Source organism: Gymnoscopelus microlampas (genome assembly GCF_963454915.1).
Source record: "Gymnoscopelus microlampas genome assembly, chromosome: 17".
Classification (NCBI taxonomy): Eukaryota; Metazoa; Chordata; class Actinopteri; order Myctophiformes; family Myctophidae; genus Gymnoscopelus; species Gymnoscopelus microlampas.
This window is the reverse complement of record NC_139954.1, coordinates 4,849,450-4,865,600: the sequence shown is the minus strand read 5'-3', so window position 1 is coordinate 4,865,600 and position 16,151 is coordinate 4,849,450. Positions and strand designations below refer to the sequence as shown.

General features: G+C 39.6%; 1 protein-coding gene across 4 annotated transcripts; it reads left to right on the top strand.

The window, feature by feature from the left end:
• Positions 1-9,298: 9,298 nt before the first annotated feature.
• On the top strand, positions 9,299-15,593 carry LOC311065276 (uncharacterized protein). Of its 4 annotated transcripts, none has more exons than XM_084085533.1 (6): positions 9,299-9,440; positions 9,990-10,108; positions 11,051-11,179; positions 11,657-11,739; positions 13,857-14,054; positions 15,170-15,593. In XM_084085533.1, the coding sequence occupies exons 1-5, from the start codon at positions 9,313-9,315 to the stop codon at positions 14,037-14,039; spliced, it is 642 nt and encodes a 213-aa protein (XP_083941659.1). In that variant the 5' UTR covers positions 9,299-9,312; the 3' UTR covers positions 14,040-14,054; positions 15,170-15,593. The 4 variants fall into 4 exon arrangements, with proteins under 4 accessions (XP_083941659.1, XP_083941658.1, XP_083941660.1 ...); XM_084085532.1 differs by having other exon boundaries at positions 11,045-11,179; XM_084085534.1 differs by having other exon boundaries at positions 9,299-9,444; positions 9,998-10,108.
• The last annotated feature ends 558 nt before the right edge of the window (positions 15,594-16,151 follow it).

Sequence of the window (16,151 nt, the reverse complement as noted above, 5' to 3'; positions counted from 1 at the left end):
TGTATAATCATTGCTATAGGCCAGTGGTTCTCAACCTGTGGGTCTAATTTTTGGGATGAAGTCACAATTTAAGGACTATTAAGACCTCGCAATGTGAGGCGTTGTGAGTACATCTGCTGTTTTCACAATATGTATTAATTATAACAGAAGGTTCAGAACCACTGCTATACACGACAGAGGTCTCTCCAGCTCTTTAGTAAAAAGTGAATAAACAAGAGTCAAAATAAGACAACAATAAGGTGTGTGAGTGTGTGTAGTTCTGTATCTGTCTATCTGTTTGTCAATCAATATGCAGATTTTTAACATCTGCACAACATGTTGCTCTGGGTATTGAAATGAAAGTAAAGACATTGTTGGTAGTTCAAGAATTAAACTCATTCACATGCTATGTAAAAGAAGAACAAAATCACTGAAACAATGTCATTCATTAGTAAACACTCCCACTCTGTGTGCAGTGCTGATAAAACCCAGAATTCAGCACATTTTCTATAACGAAAAAGAGTGGCATGACAGCGTATCATTGTAATGTCCACCAAACACACTTGTTTTCACAGTGAAGTAACATTTTGTTATCTAAACGGACAATTCCACGGAAGAACTTGATCAATAGCTAAACCTCAAAATTCACTTTTGCCTCATCACAAAGAAGTGAGTGAAATCTGTCATCATGGGTTTGCTTTCTTTGGTAAAAGAAAAACAGTCAACATGTTGATGAAACAAAAGCCATTGGAACTTGCATCTATGTAAATGTTCCTCTGATGATGACCCATCATTACACTGTCTTTTGGTATGAGCCTTTCACATTGAAATGGACCCTGACTGCAGTGAACTGGATGAATGTGAGGATGTGGGAGGAGGTGTTTCTCCTCTTCAAGATAAAAGGTGGTGTTTTCACTCCAAATCTCCACTCAGTCCTCCTGCTCAGACTCCAGGACACACCACAGTTAAACTCTCAGGACTCACAGTGAGGGAGGACAGACTGTCTTTCCACAGCTCTATCTTCACTTACACACCAGGGGGCTGAAGGCCATAAAGGAGGTAAAAACGTGTCAAATGGAGTCTGTACGGCTGAAGATAAATGAACACATGTCGTCGGTGGGACAGGAGATATTGTGTGTTTTGGACAAACAGCAGCGTGGTGCTGATGTTTGTTGTGTGAAGCTTGTCAAAGTGTTTGTGTTGGAGCACCTCAGTGCGGCTGCAGAGTTCATGTGCAACCTCTTCCAGAGAGAGCTAGAGACACTGGAAACTCTACTGGAGAAACAAAACAAACTGCTGGACATTGATTTTGATATGGACATCGATCTACACACTGCAGGTATGTCTGTTACACACACAACATCAAACTACACACTGCAGCTATGTCTATTGCACAAACATCATCAAACTACACGCTAGAGGTATAAATATGTAAATCTCCACAATGGAGAAGCTTAATCCATGTGGTCACATTAAGTCAGAGATCATCATTGGAGCCACACCGTTTCCATGTGAATCCTGAGATCTACATGATTCTCACTGTTCTATTATAGCAGCTGTTTATAAAGTGGGTATTGCATTCCTTCATTCCAGACCAGTGTGTGGAGTCCAGTCTGCAGGTGAAGATCAGTTCTCCAGCCAGGACTGTTTCTATTAAACAGGAACCTGAAGACCCCCTTAAACAGGAACCTGAAGACCACCTGGATCTTAGTAAGTTTCAAACACTATCTCTTTATTTCTTAGTAGTTAATTAAGTGTGTGTGTGTGTGGGGGGGGGGGTTGGGAGAGGGAATTAGATACAGTAGTATTAAAGAAGTTTGTCACACTGCAGATATGTCTATTGCACACACAACATCAAACTACACACTGCAGGTATGTCTGTTACACACAACATCAAACTACACGCTACAGGTATACACATGTAAATCTATCTCCACAATGGAGAAGCTTATGTGGTCACATGAAGTCAGAGATCATCATTCAAGTGCTTTATAAAGTGCATTCCTTCATTCCAGACCAGTATGTGGTATCCATTCTGCCGGTGAAGATCAGTTCTCCAGCCAGGACTGTTTCTATTAAACATGAACCTGAAGACCACCTTAAACAGGAACCTGAAGACCACCTGGATCTCAGTAAGTTTCAAGCACACTCTATTTATTTTATTGGTGAAAGTGGGCCGGTACTGAGGGTGTAGTTGAACCGATATGAATTGGTTATCGATTTTAGCATTAACAATGTGACTACATCAATCTAAATGTACCATGAATCAGATGGTGGTTCAGTTGTGGGCAAAGAGTAATCAGTTGATACGTATTCCAGCCACAACTGCACTGAGGTACTCCAGTGGATGTACAAGATGCAAACATGTTATAAAGTCTCATTGTATCTTTTTTGTAGACTTCCTGCATGTCCCTGTGTGTAAAGAGGAGGTTTCCCCTGAAGAGGAGAGGAGACCCAGTCTGCTCCAGGAGGAACCACAACCTCCACAGATTAAAGAGGAACAAGAGGATCTACTTCAAAGACTAGAAGAGGCTGGTGGGTCAACGTTGACATTACTAGCAGTGAAAAGTGAAGATGATGATGAAAACAGAGAGACAGAGCCTGTAGCCAGCACCTCAACTGAACACATGAAAACACAAGCTGATGTAGAGGGCTGTGGAACATCACCACCAACTAGTGATGACCAGCTCCTCTCTTCTCACTGTTCTGAATCAGACACTGAAGACAGTGATGAGTGGGAGGAGACTAGGGGAGAGCAGTCAGCTTTAAAAACTCTGAAATCACACAAGACACAGAATGTGGGAGGACAGCGAAAGCTGTCCCAAGACCTGAAATCACTGAAACAAACTCATGCAGGCGAAAAGCCCTTTTCTTGTACAGTTTGGTAAAGGATGTGTTCACAAGGGTAATCTAAAAACACATATGACTCATACAGGTGAAAAGCCCTATACCTGTACAGTTTGTGGTAAAGGCTGTGTTCACAAGGGTCATCTAAAAAGACACATGATGACTCATACAGGTATGTCTGTTACACACAACATCAAACTACACGCTACAGGTATACATATGTAAATCTATCTCCACAATGGAGAAGCTTATGTGGTCACATGAAGTCAGAGATCATCATTCAAGTGCTTTATAAAGTGCATTCCTTCATTCCAGACCAGTATGTGGTATCCATTCTGCCGGTGAAGATCAGTTCTCCAGCCAGGACTGTTTCTATTAAACATGAACCTGAAGACCACCTTAAACAGGAACCTGAAGACCACCTGGATCTCAGTAAGTTTCAAGCACACTCTATTTATTTTATTGGTGAAAGTGGGCCGGTACTGAGGGTGTAGTTGAACCGATATGAATTGGTTATCGATTTTAGCATTAACAATGTGACTACATCAATCTAAATGTACCATGAATCAGATGGTGGTTCAGTTGTGGGCAAAGAGTAATCAGTTGATACGTATTCCAGCCACAACTGCACTGAGGTACTCCAGTGGATGTACAAGATGCAAACATGTTATAGAGTCTCATTGTATCTTTTTTGTAGACTTCCTGCATGTCCCTGTGTGTAAAGAGGAGGTTTCCCCTGAAGAGGAGAGGAGACCCAGTCTGCTCCAGGAGGAACCACAACCTCCACAGATTAAAGAGGAACAAGAGGATCTACTTCAAAGACTAGAAGAGGCTGGTGGGTCAACGTTGACATTACTAGCAGTGAAAAGTGAAGATGATGATGAAAACAGAGAGACAGAGCCTGTAGCCAGCACCTCAACTGAACACATGAAAACACAAGCTGATGTAGAGGGCTGTGGAACATCACCACCAACTAGTGATGACCAGCTCCTCTCTTCTCACTGTTCTGAATCAGACACTGAAGACAGTGATGAGTGGGAGGAGACTAGGGGAGAGCAGTCAGCTTTAAAAACTCTGAAATCACACAAGACACAGAATGTGGGAGGACAGCGAAAGCTGTCCCAAGACCTGAAATCACTGAAACAAACTCATGCAGGCGAAAAGCCCTTTTCTTGTACAGTTTGTGGTAAAGGATGTGTTCACAAGGGTAATCTAAAAACACATATGATGACTCATACAGGTGAAAAGCCCTATACCTGTACAGTTTGTGGTAAAGGCTGTGTTCACAAGGGTCATCTAAAAAGACACATGATGACTCATACAGGTGAAAAGCCATTTTCTTGTACAGTATGTGGTAAAAGCTTTAATCAACAGGGTCGTCTAAAAACACACATGATGACTCATACAGGTGAAAAGCCCTGTACATGTACAATTTGTGGTAAAGGCTGGGTGCACAAGGGTAATCTAAAAATACATATGATGACTCATACAGGTGAAAAGCCCTATACCTGTACAGTATGTGGTAGAGGCTGTGTTAGCACAAGCGATCTAAAAACACACATGATGACTCATACAGGTGAAAAGCCCTATACCTGTACAGTTTGTGGTAAAGGCTGTGTTCACAAGGGTAATCTAAAAACACATATGATGACTCATACAGGTGAAAAGCCCTATACCTGTACAGTTTGTGGTAAAGGCTGTGTTCACAAGGGTATTCTAAAAACACATATGATGACTCATACAGCTGAAAAGCCAGTTTCTTGTACAGTTTGTGGTAAAAGCTTTGCTAGCACAAGTAATCTAAACAAACACATGAGGACTCATACAGGGGGGAAGCCTTTAGTTGAAGTTAGTCACACATATGATCATTCAGTCTAATCCAGGATGTCAATGACAAGGATACTAAATCAGAGGAATCTCATAATATGACAATATCAACGCGACTGAATAAACATTATTTGTTTCTGTATATAGATTTTTGTTTCATCTTGTGTATGGATCTTATTTTCGATTTCACAAGATTCAATTTCAATTGCTTGTTTTTTATAATCTTGTATTATTCCCTCCAGCCTATAGGTTATTGGTAGAACAACATGAGCACCACTGTCTGTTCACATTTGTCGGGATTAAAACGTGTCTTATTCATTATTATTTTCATTGATATGCATGCATAATGGTGCAGTATGTATGGTGCCTGTATTGTTAAATTATCATAGTACATATTTGGTAGATGTCTGAGACAGCTGACAGTTGACTTAGTTTACTTTTACGGATTTTTTTTTACAGATTACTTATTTACATTTACTCTGTTTTTCTGAACTCAAAGAAACACTTTAATATACCTGGGAAAGTAAACATTGATAATGTTTTTTGGTTGTTTGATTTAATAAAGGTTTCACCACTACATGTCCTCTATGTGTGCTTTATCATTACAGAAATGTTATCAAATATGTGTTGGACTTACCCCATAACTACTGTGAACAATACAGTCATTTTACAGCCTTTATACCTTGTATACTTGTATTACTACAGGGTACATGAGTAAGTATTCATTTTACAGTCTGCATACATTGTATTATTATTATTAGTTGTGTTTGTGTTGTCATTATAAAATAATATTTGTTAACAGTGACCCAGAAGTATATATAGTATAAAACAGGTTAAAATGGTCATATTTTGTATGCTATATGAACCACTATGTTGACTGGGGTCCCCCTCCCTGTTTTCCTCTACACCAAATCTTTCACCAAATTAGCTGGGATCCCCCTGAAACGCACTAAACTAAGGACCCCTAGTCTTTTATTGTTTTTAAATTAGAGTCAAATCTGCAGACAGGGATTTATATGTATCTGGAGACTCTTAGGTTGTTGAGACGATACTGCCTAATATATAATTTTACATATCCTCTCCTGTCTTTTCAGGATGTGGCTGAGCAAGGCCCTTTGCACTGCACACAGAGTGGGGGAGTGTTTACTAATGAATGACATTGTTTCATTCATAAATGCTGAGTTTCTTCAATACCAAACACATGAGATGCACCAAATATATATCAGTATATCAATCATGGTGTCTCTAGTTAGTTCTTAAAGTGCCATATTGTAGATCAGTGGATCTCAATGTAGGGTTTGGGGACCTCCAGGGGTCATTGAATTTGATCACAATTTCACTGTGATCTCCATACATACAGTACATAGACAGTAAATGTATTATGGACCAACAATTTGACTGAATCATTCCTAATAACATAAATATTCTTACATTTGGGTTCCAGAGATAAACATCTTGTCAAATGGAGTTATGTGGTCTAATGCAAATCTAATGCGGGGTCCTTGAAATTAGAGACTTGGAGAATCATGTATCATGTAGATCAACGACAACCAAGTCTAGATTGGGGGATACTTGGAGACAATGACACACCTAAAGTGTGTGTAGATTATCTGTGCTGTGCCAAGTGGGCCGGCCGGCACATTTAAAATGCAAATAAGACAACAATAAGGAGTGTGTGTGTGTGTGTGTGTGTCTTTTGTCTTGGAGTGGAGAAAAATCTCCTCCAGTGAACTGCAGTCAGGGACCATTTCAATGTAAAAGGATCATAACAAAAGACACCTAGATGATGATGATGGGCCATCATCAGAGATATTTACATAGAGGCAAGTTGACAATGTCTTCATCAACATGCTGACTGTTTTTTCTTAGCCAAAGAAAGCAAACCTCAAGATGTTAACAGTTTATTTCCAATCAAATTATTTTGGTCAATAAATTGGTCAGTTTAGATGATGTTAGTTGTTGATGTTAGGTTAGTCTACTGGTGATGTTAGGTTAGTCTACTGGTATGTGAATAAAATAAAGTGATGATCTGTGTTGTTAATGTGGCAGGATGGGCGTTGGTTCCCACACTACCCACGGCCCATCCTCTGCCCACTCTATATTCCTGTATAATCATTGCTATAGGCCAGTGGTTCTCAACCTGTGGGTCTAATTTTTGGGATGAAGTCACAATTTAAGGACTATTAAGACCTCGCAATGTGAGGCGTTGTGAGTACATCTGCTGTTTTCACAATATGTATTAATTATAACAGAAGGTTCAGAACCACTGCTATACACGACAGAGGTCTCTCCAGCTCTTTAGTAAAAAGTGAATAAACAAGAGTCAAAATAAGACAACAATAAGGTGTGTGAGTGTGTGTAGTTCTGTATCTGTCTATCTGTTTGTCAATCAATATGCAGATTTTTAACATCTGCACAACATGTTGCTCTGGGTATTGAAATGAAAGTAAAGACATTGTTGGTAGTTCAAGAATTAAACTCATTCACATGCTATGTAAAAGAAGAACAAAATCACTGAAACAATGTCATTCATTAGTAAACACTCCCACTCTGTGTGCAGTGCTGATAAAACCCAGAATTCAGCACATTTTCTATAACGAAAAAGAGTGGCATGACAGCGTATCATTGTAATGTCCACCAAACACACTTGTTTTCACAGTGAAGTAACATTTTGTTATCTAAACGGACAATTCCACGGAAGAACTTGATCAATAGCTAAACCTCAAAATTCACTTTTGCCTCATCACAAAGAAGTGAGTGAAATCTGTCATCATGGGTTTGCTTTCTTTGGTAAAAGAAAAACAGTCAACATGTTGATGAAACAAAAGCCATTGGAACTTGCATCTATGTAAATGTTCCTCTGATGATGACCCATCATTACACTGTCTTTTGGTATGAGCCTTTCACATTGAAATGGACCCTGACTGCAGTGAACTGGATGAATGTGAGGATGTGGGAGGAGGTGTTTCTCCTCCCTGCTGAAAAAACCAGCACAAACCAGCTTATGATGGTTGCTGGTTTTAGCTGGTTTTAGCTGGTATTAGCTGGTCTTGGCTGGTCTTAAGCTGGTTTAGATGGCATACCAGGCTGGACAAGCTGGTCAGGCTGGTCAGGCTGGTTTGCCAGTGTAGTTGGTTAGCTGGTCACTAAGCTGGATTCTGCTGGTCTTTGCTGGTCAGCCAGCTGGCTGGCTGGACTGACCAGCAAAGCCAAGCTGGTAGCTGGTCTTTGCTGGTCAAATGGGTGGACTGACCAGCAAAGACCAGCTTACCAGCTAGACTTAGCTGGTCAGATGGCTGGAATCTGGACAGACCAGCAAAGACCAGCAAAGGCCAGCTTAGCAGCTGGTCAAGTTTGGTTAGATCAGTGGTTCTCAACATGTGGATCGGGACTCCCAGGGGGGTCCCCACGTGATTTGGGGGTGGTCCCCAGATGACAGTGAAGTGACAATTTAAGGACCTTTAAGACCTTTTTAGTACCTAAAAAAACCCCACCATTACTGCATCAAAAGTAATCAACAAACTATACTATAATTTTTGTTTTTAAAAATCAGATCTACAAGCTCACAACACCTTCCTTGCGAGGCGTTGTGAGCTTGAAGATCTGCTATTTTAACAATAGTCAAACTAAACGTAAATGCATCAACTCCTACATTCCAAGTGCTTATCAGGGTGGGGGGTCCCCAGCTCAAATATGATTATATAAAAATCTAAAATATATAATATAATATAATATAATATAATATAATATTATATATAATATACAAAATATAAAAAATCCATCAATTAATAAAAAAATAGCAGATCTACAAGCGTTGTGAGCTTGCAGATCTGCTATTTTAACTAGTTTGGATCCCGGGGAGACATCATACCTGCCATTTTTCTTCTGTTACAATTGCCCCCCCCCCCCCCCCCCCCCAGTATATATTATTGTATTGTATTGTATGGTATTGTAATGTATTGTATTTTATTGTATTGTATTTTTTTTTATTTCACTTTACATTTCTTATGCTTTTCTTGTGATGTGACATAAATAATAGATTTAATAATAATAATAATAATAATAATAATAATAATAATAATAATAATAATGGTAATAATAATAATGTATTATTATTATCATGACATTCATCCAAACTTATTTACTTAATTTCGCAATTGGCAAATAATATGCTAGTTTGATTCTGAATAACACTTTTTTTTGCTATGGTTACCAAAACAGATCTACAGATCTACATCTTGTCGCAATTCGACGCGTTGTGAGCTTTGTGATCTGTTTTTACAGAGAAGTGGGCCCTTTATGCAATGACGCTTCTCCCTTTATGGGGCCTGAGCAGTGTTGCCATATCTGCTTATTATAAGCGACTTTGGGCTTGTTTTTCTGTTGCTTGTAAATATTAGTGAAATATTTCACTTATTCTTTTTGAAAATAGCAGATCTACAAGCTCACAATGTGTTGCAAATGCGACGCACTGTGAGCTTGTAGATAAAGCTCTATAAACCTGTGTATAGGTTTAAAGTGCAAATGTCGCTTCTTTTGGGCTTAATTGTTTTCACAGACCTGGCTGCTTATTTTTCTCACAAAATCTGGCAACAATGCCTCAGCTGGCTCGCGAACCTTGAACTCTATGCTCGCGACCGCTCGCGACGCGCGGGGAGAATGAATGCTGTCTCGAGTCACTTCAATAGAAAGTTAGATAAATTACGTTGCTTTGGATTCATCAAAAATAATTATAAACCGGCTTCAGAGAAGATAAAAGAAAGAAGAAGAAGCGGCGGACATTTTAGGTGAGTGTTGACACACAGAAATACTATTTATGTAGGCTTTTTAGCCTACTATTACTGACTGTATTTATAAGTGCGTAGGCTGCTGTGTTCGAAGCCAATCACAAGTCATGACCCAACATTGTTTAGTTATTTAATGTGTCTTGATAAAGGGATTATGACAATAATTACAAGAAATGACAGTGGGAACATACAATATAATGTTTAATATAGGCCACTATCTGTACTGCTTGGCTGTGTGCTGCTCAAAACTAAATTCAGAATCTGACGTGTGTGTGTGTGTGTGTGTGTGTGTGTGTGTGTGTGTGTGTGTGTGTGTGTGTGCGGCTTTCAGTGATGAAGCTACAGAGTGTTTTAATATCCTGTGAACTCTGAACTGAACATTAATGATTCGCTTGTCTGTCTGTCTGTCTGTCTGTCTGTCTGTCTGTCTGTGTGTGTGTGTGTGTGTGTGTGTGTGTGTGTGTGTGTGTGTGTGTGTGTGTGTGTGTGTGTGTGTGTGTGTGTGTGTGTGTGTGTGTGTGTTATTATTACACATTTCTTTGGCTGCAGTGGCCAAGACGAATGGTTTGCAGGCAGCCCTACTAAAACAGAAAAAGGAACCCAAGAAGAGAGAACCATTATGTGTTATGCCCCCCCCCCTCCCACAAAGAAAAGAAAACAGTTTGAAGGTAAAGTGATATTGTTTTGTGTAATATTAAAGTAATCAGTAACAGGGGTCTCCCAGACCCAGACTCTCCACCTCTTTAGTAAGCCGAAAATGCATTTCCAGGAATACCAAATTTAACCAATCAGAACTCTGGATACAGGATAAATAAGTGCAATTGGAAGTGATGACACAAAGAAGTGGGCATATAACATTGGAACAGGAACACTAACATTGAAGCTAATGAATAGGTACTCTCTCCTGAAATTGGCAACCCATCTGAAACTGAATTGTCTACTTATTAAAGAGATCGAGAGACCCCTGCTTATTAAGACTGGGAACGCATCTGTGTCATTTTGTTTTATTTCTTTGGCCATTCAAAAACAGCAGATCCACAAGCTCATAGCGCGGCACTCGGTGGCACGCTATGAGCTTGTAGATTGCTATTTTTGAAAATCTTTGAATATATATTTTTTAAAGCGAACATTTGTACCTCAAATCTTTTTATTTTTATTAAAACTTTTAGGATTTAGAGAACATTTTTAGAATCGGCCTCAGGTCTTAATGGGTTAAAGCTGCACTATGTAACTTTCCTCTTCTCCCCCGGATTTGAACCCGGTTTCCTGAGCTTTTACCATTGAGCTAATAGAGCCTGCCTGCTTGCTCAGGTGATACATTGAATCTTGACCATCAGATCAAAATTCATGTCAGATCCTGTGTCTAGGTGAGACATGACCTTTGACACTAAATGTCTCAATAGAAGAGCAGGGAGACGAAATACAACCACCCCAATTGTATAAGTTATATAGTATTATTTGTATTAACATACTCTAACATACAGATTGTATAAGTTATTGTATTAATATACTATACGATACAGATTGCATAAAATTACATTTTATTCCACTTTAACTTTATAACAAAAAATATCTTGTTTTATCCAAAATATATCTTGCACCAGCTTTAGACTCTGACTCGTCTGAATATGGTGGAGATGCTGTTGTACCCCAAGCTATCCACGACGAAATGTCAAGTACAGTCGTACCCAGGCGAAGGCCAAAGAGTTGGAGCTGGACCTACAGCATCTTAAAACTAAGTAAGCAATGACTAATTTTAACGAAACAGTTGCATGAGTTTGCTCTTCTCTTTTTGTATATATCTATATGTTGGTTAATTGTTCTCATGTTCTTTTTTACTTAGATCTTGACCACAAATGTTAAAAAAAACATTATATAGAAAGCATGTTATATGGAGTGGACAGATGCTAGGTTCATTATTAAACTGTTATCCTACTAACGCATACATCAATTCAGTTTTTATTTTTTTATTTTTCCGTACCCTGTTCATGCTTTAAGATGCAACAAATTAGAGATTGCAAAACAGAAACTGGAGGAAGGGCCTCAATATAGCTCTGCAGCAAAGCCTGACATTCCTGCTGCAGATAAGCAAACCAGTGACAGCATAGGTGTGTTTAGACAGTCATACTGTTCTACGGAAAATGGTGACAATGTGTACAATATAAGTACTGTGATACTGCCAAAAGGAGCTTAAATGTGATTTTCTACATTTTCAGTTGCAACTTCCTCCATTTCCTCTTCCCCCGAGTCAGACGATTTGGCATTGACACCTGGGATGTTTGACACCAACGGTGACAAGGTATTGAAGAAACATACTGTGTAGGACAGTGGTTCATAAAAGTGGGGTCCCCAGGGGGTTCCACAGTGTCCCCAGCTAAATAAGAAACAGTTAAGCACAAAAGCACTATTTCAAAAATAGGCAACGGGTCATGATGCATCGTGAGCTTGTAGATCAGCTATGTTTTGCTATTTCTGAACTATTTTTGAACAGTTTTGCCTATAGATACACACAGAGCTAGACGGGAATGCCCAGGAACGCCCATTCGATTTTGGCTCGGGGGAAAACACAACGATCTGCCTCATGGAGTTACATCATACACGATCGTTTGGATCACTTTCAGAGCTATTTTATGGACTATAGAAACATTGTCAGCCAAGAAAAAATCCATCAGAAGGACAGCTGGAACACAATCGTCCACTCGCCCTCGGCAAAGTTGACTTATTTTTAAGATATATGTGACTAAAAAGACCAAACATTGACAAACTATGAGCTCACAGCGTGTCGGAACGCGACGCGTTGTAACTGTGAGCTAGATTGGCAATGTTTGGTTTATGTTCCCCCCAGAATACATAAACTGGGGTTCATGTGGTTTATCACTGATCAGATTATCCTTATATGTTATTGCATTAGTCAAGTTTCAGCACAAGCACCACTGAGACCGGAGATGTTTCCCTCTTTACATCTCCGTCTGAATACTAAAACACTCGCCCCAAAACACAGTCGCCCCGGGGCAAACCCGCCGGTATTCACCTGGTATTCCTAAACGTAACCTCAGTAAATCTATGCCTAAACTGTTAAACATAACCTTATTCCTATACGGAACCTCAGTAAAACTATGTCTAACCCTGAACTTATTTCAAACCGTAATACAGATACAAGAATACAAGAACCGCTGGTCGGTGAAAATGGGGGCGAGCGTGTTTTGGGGCGAGTTTTCTGGTTACCACCCGTCTCCCTCCGTGTTGCCAAACATGTTTACATATGCACAGTGTTGAATCGCCTGGTAGAGACACTATTACAAGATATGATCAATTAAACTTACCATAATATCAAAACCCAACAACCATTAAGTCATCAATAATGTTTATAGTAAATTTGAAGTACAGTTTAGAGACTGTTTTGTGAACGGCACGTACCGACACCATTATCATTTGGTGACATGCGTCATTTAATATCATGCAGGATTTACACACTGCTTTAGCTCCGTGTTCATTGCCAGATTAACAATTGTGTTTTCTGTAGGTTTTTAAACGAGGATAGGTTAGGGTTTGGCTTGTTTTGTGTGTAAATCGCTGCATGTTGCGTTCCAAACTGTAATGGCGTCGATGTCTCCTGTACTAGGAATTCACTAAAACGTGTTCTATAAACTTCATTGATGAATGAATGGCTTTTGCTTTTTGATATTATGATAAGTTTAATTGATCATATCTATAGAAAATGTAATAGTGTCTCTTACCAGGCGATTAAATCAGATAACCTCGGGCCATTGTGTTGTGTTGGATCCTCTGTCCAGTCAGGACAACATTCCAATCGGACTCTTGTTTAATTTGCTAATGTAACGTTCCTTGTCGAGTGGCAACAAGGTTCTGTGCCTGTGATCTGGCAAGCCATGACGCCTGCTTTTTAAATTGGTATACTTTTACAGCATGTGAGTTTGAAAACCCCACATCCCTCTGTCTATACCAGCTGGGGGAAATTTGTGTTTTCCCCCGAGCGAGACTCTGCCTCCGTAGGTACGGCCCACTGATGACACTACGCCGTGTGGATGTATGGCATGCACAAAATAGGGATGCCAGGCGCAAAGGGTTATTTCACTACTGTTTTACCAGCTAGTATGTAATCCAATGACATTGTACTGTATAATAATTACTTTAACTCTCCCCACCTACAGTATAGACAGTTGTAGAATTCTGTACTAAATCTAATCCAACAATTAACATCTTCTCTATTGGAGGTCCATGGCACCAACTCTTTTCCAAATGGGGTCCACATTTGGGGGTCCTTGACATGAAAATGTAATTTCTTTACAGTAAACTGTTTGAAGTGTGCCTGCTTTTGTCCAAAATGAAAGTCTGGGAAATGTCATGGTAAAATGTGTTTTAATTTCTAAAACATGTCTTGTTTTCTTGTTTCAGGTCCATATTGGCTCTGGTGTGTGGCTCCAAAAGGAGATCTGGAAGATGGTGGCAGCAAACACCAAGGACTCCCTGTTCATGAAGGAGCTTGCTGTTGCCATTTGGGGGACAAGAACCCTGAAGACCATGAGCCTTACAGACAAAGAATGCCCCACTAGCAAGTGCGAGGCCAAACCCCCCTGACCCCAGGACTCAGAGGTATGTTTACTGAGCGGTGGGGGGGGCTGTTTTGGCTCTGTGCATGACTGTAGTTCTCTTTAAGTTTTCCAGAAGGTGGAATTCCTGTTAGCGTTACTGTTCATACCTTCATTTGGTTGTCTCAGTGGCATCAATTTCAACCAGAAACCTGCCAAGCCAATCAACTGAAGCTATGAAAAACTGAGCGGGAAATGGGAATGTCACCTTCGAGAAAAGAGAACTACAGTCATGCACAGAAGCCTATTATTAGTTTATTATGCAAGTGTTATTAGTTTACTATGCAAGCCTTATTAAGCTTATTAATCAATCATAAAGGAAAATACTCTATTGTTATAAAATAATCCATTTTAGGGCTGAAAGAATTGCAGATCTACAAGCTTGGAACTTGTTGGACGCGTTGTGAGCTTGTAGATCAAAAAAATAATCAATAGAATAATCGTGTAGAATAATTGGTAGTGGCAGCCCTACATGCGTGTGTGGCAGGGGTAGCTTTTTTTCCCCAATTGTTGTTGTCCATTGTAGCCATCTGGCTTATTGCCTGCCCACTGCCCACCCACCTTTTCCATTCAAATGCATTTTTCCATAACTGAAAAAGGGGGTTAAAAAAACACTTCACCCCATTTTCAACTCATCTTCATATAATTGGTCCTCACTAATACACATTTTAAGATGGCACCATCTATGTCTACTCACTCTGTGTTTCATTGATGGGTCGTGGACAGTTTAGAAACCTGCCTACCTTTGACATCATCGGTAGGCAGGTTTGGTCATTTTGATCAACATTTTTAACTTTTTTATTTGTTAATTATTAATGCAAGAACAATGGCTTCTACTTTCTATTAGCTTGGAATTTCCATTGGTGATGTCACTGGTAGGCAGGTTTCTGAACTGTCCACATTCCACCAATGAGTGGCAGAACGAGTAGACAGAAATGGTGCCATTGTATAATGAACATTAGCGAGGACCAGTTATATGAAGATAAGGTTGAAAATGGGTGAAGTTTAAGTTACTTTAAGTTATTCTCAAAACATCACAATTCATACAACTCACCCCATGCATGTCTAAGCTAATTATATTTGTTTTATTGGTGGGGGTTCTTGTTTGTTTTCTTTCAGACTGTTTCCATTGGTGGCTGGAGGGACAGAACATTAATGGGGAAGATCTCACAAAGAGGAAGAAGGCCATGGGGATATGATACATTTCAGAAAAAAATCCAGGACATCAATAGAAAGGACAAGAAATTGTGTGTCTGTGTATGGGGGGTGATATGGGGGTGTGCGTAATAGCGCCACCAGCAAGCCGATTTTTGCAAAAACATTTTTGACTACAACTTTTGCAGATGTTTTCCAAACATCACACAAATCGGTATACAGTATCTCCATAGTCATGTGATCAAGACAGATCTGTCCGATTTTTCATATTTTCTCACTATTTTCCAGTCATTTGAATTTGTGTGTGTGTGTGTGTGTGTGTGTGTGTGTGTGTGTGTGTGTGTGTGTGTGTGTGTGTGTGTGTGTGTGTGTGTGTGTGTGTTCCTCAGGTTGAAGTTTATGAATGTATTTGTTTATTTACATATTTGTTATTTGAATGTTGTTTTTTAGTTTTTTAATAAGTGTTTAATAAATTATTGTTATGTATGAAATTGTTACATGATTATTTATTCCTTTGTGGATTTTGCTCACTTTTATATAGGCTATTTTAGGCTACTGTTTTTTTAATATACCACGTGCTGTGGGAACCTGGCTGAAATTCACCGTGATCATGCATCCTCTCCAGCAAAGTTGTTCACTGCATACCAGAATACACCTGAATAAAATAAAAAACAGATAGCAGCTTAAACCAGCTTAAACCAGCTGCCTACCAGCTAAACCAGCTAAAACCATCATGAATACCAGCTCCCAGCTTAAACCAGCCTTGACCAGCAAAATCATCATAAATACCAGCTACCAGCTTAGACCAGCTACCAGCTTAAACCAGCTACCAGCTTAAACCAGCAAAACCTACCATCTTAAGCTGGTCAACCACCAAGACCAGCTAAAAGGTGGCGAAAACACACCTGAAGCTGGTGAAAACACAGCTTAAACTGGCGAAAACACA

What these genes read in the sequence shown, in the direction of transcription:
- LOC311065276 (XM_084085532.1), top strand. Translation starts at nt 9,313, where the DNA reads ATGAATGCTGTCTCGAGTCACTTCAATAGAAAGTTAGATAAATTACGT. An exon ending in AGAAGCGGCGGACATTTTAG is followed by an intron (nt 9,441 to 9,989) that starts GTGAGTGTTGAC and finishes CTTTGGCTGCAG; the next exon opens with TGGCCAAGACGAATGGTTTG. An exon ending in CTACAGCATCTTAAAACTAA is followed by an intron (nt 11,180 to 11,656) that starts GTAAGCAATGAC and finishes CTACATTTTCAG; the next exon opens with TTGCAACTTCCTCCATTTCC.